Source organism: Colius striatus, chromosome 7 (assembly GCF_028858725.1).
Source record: "Colius striatus isolate bColStr4 chromosome 7, bColStr4.1.hap1, whole genome shotgun sequence".
Classification (NCBI taxonomy): Eukaryota; Metazoa; Chordata; class Aves; order Coliiformes; family Coliidae; genus Colius; species Colius striatus.
In genome coordinates, this window is record NC_084765.1 from 35,843,430 (window position 1) to 35,849,036 (window position 5,607).

Genomic DNA, 5,607 nt, shown 5'->3' on the forward strand with positions numbered 1-5,607 from the left:
TCCAGGGACAGACAGCTGAACTGGACACCAGCTTTTGTACTTCAGGAGCAATGACCAAGTGGCAGGAGAGAGACCAGCTCCCAGCCGAGGATAGAGCCACCCAGGCTGCTCAGCCTGAGATCAGTCTGGTGCTCGTCTCGCTTGGAGTGGGGCCAATCACTTGTAGTAAATTATTCATCTGACAAATTTAGCCTGTTATTCCAGCCGTGCTCTACCCAGAGTTTTACAGATTTCATTATTATTTCAAATTGTGCAAACACCGCAGAAACCTCTCCCGGGCTCTGGCGCGCTCTGCCTTCATCTCAGCTCATCTGCCACAGCCGAAATGGGATTCCTACCATCTGCTGCCAAACACTCCGGCCCCAGCGAGGCTGCAGGACCTTGTGGAGACAAGCAGCATCCTTGTTGGGCACCTGGCTTCTCCCAAGGTGTGCCCTTGGCATGGCCAGGGTCATCCCTTGGCGCTCTGTGCGGGCTCCAGCCCACATCCCTGCAGGAACAGCACTGCCTGCGTTTGCTCCCACACTTGCTGAGCCTTTTTTCTATCTTTTCCCAGGGGAAAACTTCACTGCTGTCTCTTCCCTGCAGAAGCTGAAGCTGATGTGTGAATCATCTTCTGATAACCCAGAGGTCAGCAGGATCAGAAGAGGCCATGACACAGACTGACACATTTAAAGCTATTTGGACTTTTTTCTACCTCCATCTCTTCATCTGGGATAAGAGAGAAAAAAATGATACCACCACTCCCTTGCAGCCTGGGCTGTCATGGCCTCAGGAGACTAGAAAAGGCTTTTCCCTTTCTCCTCACGTGCCCATGATTTCTGTTGTTGAGGTTTATTTGAAACCATGAGGGTACAGCTAAAATTTCACACAGCCAAGGGGAGTTGTGTGCCCCTTGCAAAACATAAAGCTTGCCAGGAAGGTGTCATGAAAAAACACGAGGGGAGATGGATGGGTTTGACATGGACATGCTGAGACTGATCAGACCCACAAATGCAACAGCAACGTGTCCAGAGAGAAGGTATCAACCAAGAAGCATGGAACAATTGAGGCACTTGAGTCTCCCGTCCTACCCTTTGCAAGTTATTGCGGGATACTTGAACTGCTCTCATTAGGAGGACTTAATTAGCTGAACAGTAGGGATGGAAGGAATAGATGCACGACACAGAGCAACAGATTTAAGGAAGATGTGTGCTAGCCAGAAGAGAACCAAAAGGAATAGGAAAATAAATAAATCCCAGCATGATATAAATCTTTTCTTTCTTATCAGGCAGAAGAAGCTCATGGGTGGCAAAAAGGGGGGAATGTCTTAAGCATGAAAGCACTTGTTCTATGTTCCTGCATCCCCCCAAGCTCCCTTGGTGGTGGGACAGGGAGTGCTCAGCACAGGACGTCACGGAATGAACTGACATGGTGCCTTGCTCCCTCTGGAAGACTAGTGATTTTGTTGTTGTATGGCTCATCCCACCACAACAAGTCACAGTCTGCCCTAGGGCGCGTGGCCTCTCCACCATGCTGAAGGACACGCAGGGGGCTGGGGCTGCCCGCAGCTCTTCTCTGCTTCTGACCACCTTGGCCGTTGCTTTTGTGAGCCTCGAGAGCGAAGCAACGAAAGGCTGGTCTGAAACCCCATCTGCACCTGTGCCCCGGCCAGGGCTGCCCTGGAGAAGCACCACAGGGGAGCGGGGAATGACGCAAACCTCACGCTGCAGCACCTCATCCCACCACGCAAGACCGATGCTGCCCCAGCGGGCAGCCCGAGGATCCCCGGCACCAGAAGTGACAGCCCACAGAGCCAGGGGCGTTGGTGCCCCCTGGTGTGGGGCTGGGTACCCCCGTGTGCACTCCTGCGACCCCTAAATCTAAAACCCGGAAAAACCCCTCGTTCCGCGGTGACGCGGAACAGGCTGGAAGCCCAGAACCGCACCCCACTCACACACAAGCAGCACACGCGCCCTCCAGACACCCCCGTGCCCCGCGCTGCACGCTGTGCGCGCTACACGTGCGGCGCTACACCCCGCTCAGGTCAGAGCGAGGCGGCGCCGCCCGCACCCGCCGCTGGGGCCCCGCCCCTCCATGCAAATGAGCCCTCCCGTCCAGCCAATCGGGAGACGGGAGGGCGTGGCCACGGCGGGACTTGCCCGGGCATGTGAGAGCGGCGGCTTCCGGCAGCGACACGTGTGAGCCGCGGCGGGTACGCGGGGCAGAGCCGGGCCGGGGGCGACCCGCGGCGGTGCTGTGGGGCTGCGGCCTGCGGCGGGGCACAGACGGCCGTGTTGGGGCTGGAAAGGGGCGGGCGGGGGGGTGCGATGGGGTGGGCAGGGGCCCGCGGATCGGTAAGGGGGCGAACAGGGCCCTGGGACCAGGAATAGGGCAGGAAGGGGTCGGGCAAAGAGGAGTCAAGAGCGAGGGGACAGCGTGTGACAGCGTGCCCGTGTCCCCTCGTCCCCTCCCCACCTCCAGCCCCGTGGCCCTGCTGCCTGGCCCGCCTGCGCCTGCCCGCACCTCGGGAGGGGGGCTGCCGTGGAGGGTGGGGGTTATTTTTGGCACGGGGACTCTCTGGCGCTCACGCCCCGCTGTGCCCGCTCCCGCAGGGATGCCTCCTGGCAAGGGGCAGATGGCCTCACTGCTGCCCAGCACGAAGGTCCCCGTGCCCACCCCACCCGGCTCTCATGGCGGTCCCACCAGCAAGAAGAAGAGCCGTAAGCACCAGCGGTTCATGGAGCGCCGGGCGCTGCTGGAGCAGAAGGGGCTGCTGAGCCCCCGCAGGCACCGGGGCAGCCAGGCCACCACGACGAGGCCAGAGGCACCCAGCACGCTTACCAAGGCTGATGGTAGCATGGCTCTGCGCTGCAGGAAGGCCCCCAAGTCCAAACAGGTCATCTCCTCATCCCTGTCCCCATCCAGCTCTCCAGACAGCATAGCCAGGCACCACTCCATGCTGCTGTCCCAGGGGAAGGGCGGCTCCAAGGGGATACGGACAGCCTCCCCGCTTCTGCGCCCGGGCAAGTACGTGGCCATTGACTGCGAGATGGTGGGCACCGGCCCTCAGGGCAGGCTGAGCGAGCTGGCACGGTGCTCCGTGGTCAGCTACGAGGGGGACGTCATCTACGACAAGTACGTCCAGCCTGAGCTCCCCATCGTGGACTATCGCACGCGCTGGAGCGGCATCACCAGGCGGCACATGGAGAGCGCGATTCCCTTCAAGACTGCCCAGGCAGAGGTGAGGAATGAGGGAGGAATGAAACAAACAGGTAAAAAAGGCTGTGTGTTGTCTTGCCAGACACAGGTTGGAATATCTGAGCCACTCTGAGGCAGACACACAAGCACGAGACGGGCTGTGCAGTGGGTTGGTTTGATTGTTACTACTCCATACTGGGAACCTGAAAGCTAAAACTGGAGGAACTGAATTTGACCAAAAAAAGATGGTTTTTATGCTGAGTTGCTGTTTCTTTTGCTGTGCCGCCTGTCTAACCCTTTCTGACACTTCCAGATCCTGAAGATCTTGAAAGACAAGATTGTGGTAGGACACGCCATCCACCACGACTTCCAAGCCCTGAAGTACTTTCATCCAAAGGACAGGACCCGTGACACCAGCCGGATCCCCATGCTGAACCAGAGGGCAGGGCTGCCCAGCAGGGCCTGCGTCTCGCTCAAGAGCTTGGCTGGGCACCTGCTCCACAAAAAGATCCAGGTAAGCACCAAGAACCTTGAGATGGGGAGCAGTTCCTGGGTTTACTACGAGCCTGTGTGGTCAGCCTGGTCCTCCCATCTCCATGTGTGAGATGGAGATGAACCTTGGCCATCCTGTGCTCCTGGCTGTGATCAAGCTGGGGGAGCCCAGGACCTCCCAAGCTGACTGTGAAGCATCTCAGTAAAGCAGGGAGAGGACTTGTGCCCTCCAGAGAGTGCTCAAGATGTCTGCAGTGCCTCAGCTATGCTGAACCTTTGCCATCTCCAAAACCCCCAGCTCTTCTGTCCTTTGGAGCAAGCAGACATGACCTGTGGGATGTTTTTTTGCCACCACCTTTATCTAACAGAGCTTTTCTTCCTTTGCCCAGGTCGGCTGCAAAGGGCACTCGTCGGTGGAGGATGCTCAGACAGCCATGGAGCTGTACAGACTGGTGGAGGTGCAGTGGGAGACAGAGCTGGCCCGTAGCCTGCCTTCCCGGCCCCCCAGCCCCGACACAGACCCCAGTGCAGACAGCAACCAGTACATGGATGACCAGTACTGGCCCACAGACCTGATGGCAAGCAGCCTCTGATGGGGAGTCAGCATCTCCTCCACATGTTCCAGGCCATCCTGGTGCCTTCGGCTGTTAGAGGTGGAGGTGGCTGCTGACCTCCTTCCCCATGGGCTCTGCCTGGCACCCAGCCCCGCTGCAGGCTGCAGCACAAGGGAGTCAGATGGAAAAATAGTGACACTTGGACACTGGCAATATCCTAAAAAGGCTGTTTTCAGCCTCTTGCTGTTGCACAGAAGTGCACTGTGGCTGTGCCATGTTCAGCTGTCACTCAGTGCTTGGGGATGAGCAGGGGCCTGGAAGAGCCCCCCTGGGCCTGCTATGGCTGCCAGAGCACCTCCCATGCCCCCTGGGAAGGGGATAGCCCCACAGTGGGCAAGGGGGAGGGTTGAGCTGTTTTGCTGATGCCCAAAGGCTGCAAACCATCTGAGGCCAGTTAAACAATCAGTTTTCTCCCGGTTTTCTTTGCACCATGAAGCCTGACGAGGAAGTCGGGGTCACGTCAATGTTCAGCCTGAACAAGAGCACAGAATGCACTTAATTTAAAATAAACTATTCACATGATTGTCCAATTCTGAATTTAAACTCTGTTCTTGCCAAACCCTTTTGTATGTGCTGCATGATCTGATCTGGCAGCTCTCTGGGAGGGAGAGGGTGGGGGTGAGGGTGGCAAACAGCCTATGTACCTTGCCATGCTCCAGGGCTTACAACCCACCTGCATCAGAAATGCTGCTTTGAGTGGCCCGATGGTGGCTGGACAAGGCAGGTCCTTGAGGGTCAGGATGCTCCCCTCTGCTCAGGGGACATCCCTGTGAAAGCAGAAGGTGGACTCAGCCAGAGCCCTGTGTTCCCATGCTGTGGGCAGCTGTTTGGTAAAGCCCAGTGCAAGAAGAAGCATCCCACTGCAGTAAGTGGGATGAGCTCCCTATGCTAGGGGAGAAGCAGAGTTGGGTTGTGCCCACTCCATGAGTCGGTATCTCTGCTCATGGGGGCTGGGAGGGAGAGCTGTGCCCGCTCTGCAGGGTGGGAGTGATGCTGAGCCATGGCGTGGGCTGCTGTGATGGTGTGGGGACAGGGGGGATGCTCACCTGCAGTTGCTGTAGGGCTCCTGGATGGAGGTGCCTGTGGCTGCACAGCTGGGTGTGCGAGCACCAGAGAGGGATTTGGGGCTGGGTACAGGGAATTGCACACTTTCCCAGGGAACTCAGCAACAGTGGTTATAGGAAAATGGTGGGGTTTTAGCCAAGTGCCTCGAGGGCTGGCCACCCATTCAACAAAGAGGTTCGCCCAGTCCTGCTGCCCAGGCTCTGAAATGGGAGGGGGCTGGAGGGCTGCCAGCACTCTGAAGGCTTTTGATGGGAGC

General features: G+C 58.0%; 1 protein-coding gene across 2 annotated transcripts; it reads left to right on the forward strand.

The window, feature by feature from the left end:
- Positions 1-2,148: 2,148 nt before the first annotated feature.
- Positions 2,149-4,816, forward strand: AEN (apoptosis enhancing nuclease). Of its 2 annotated transcripts, none has more exons than XM_061999738.1 (4): positions 2,149-2,194; positions 2,595-3,223; positions 3,494-3,694; positions 4,062-4,816. In XM_061999738.1, the coding sequence occupies exons 2-4, from the start codon at positions 2,597-2,599 to the stop codon at positions 4,263-4,265; spliced, it is 1,032 nt and encodes a 343-aa protein (XP_061855722.1). In that variant the 5' UTR covers positions 2,149-2,194; positions 2,595-2,596; the 3' UTR covers positions 4,266-4,816. The 2 variants fall into 2 exon arrangements, with proteins under 2 accessions (XP_061855722.1, XP_061855724.1); XM_061999740.1 differs by lacking the exon at positions 2,149-2,194 and adding an exon at positions 2,320-2,336.
- The last annotated feature ends 791 nt before the right edge of the window (positions 4,817-5,607 follow it).

Coding starts and splice junctions, on each gene's coding strand:
- AEN (XM_061999738.1), top strand. CDS start 2,597: ATGCCTCCTGGCAAGGGGCAGATGGCCTCACTGCTGCCCAGCACGAAG. Junction 3,224..3,493: donor TCAAGACTGCCCAGGCAGAG/GTGAGGAATGAG, acceptor TGACACTTCCAG/ATCCTGAAGATCTTGAAAGA. Junction 3,695..4,061: donor TGCTCCACAAAAAGATCCAG/GTAAGCACCAAG, acceptor TCCTTTGCCCAG/GTCGGCTGCAAAGGGCACTC.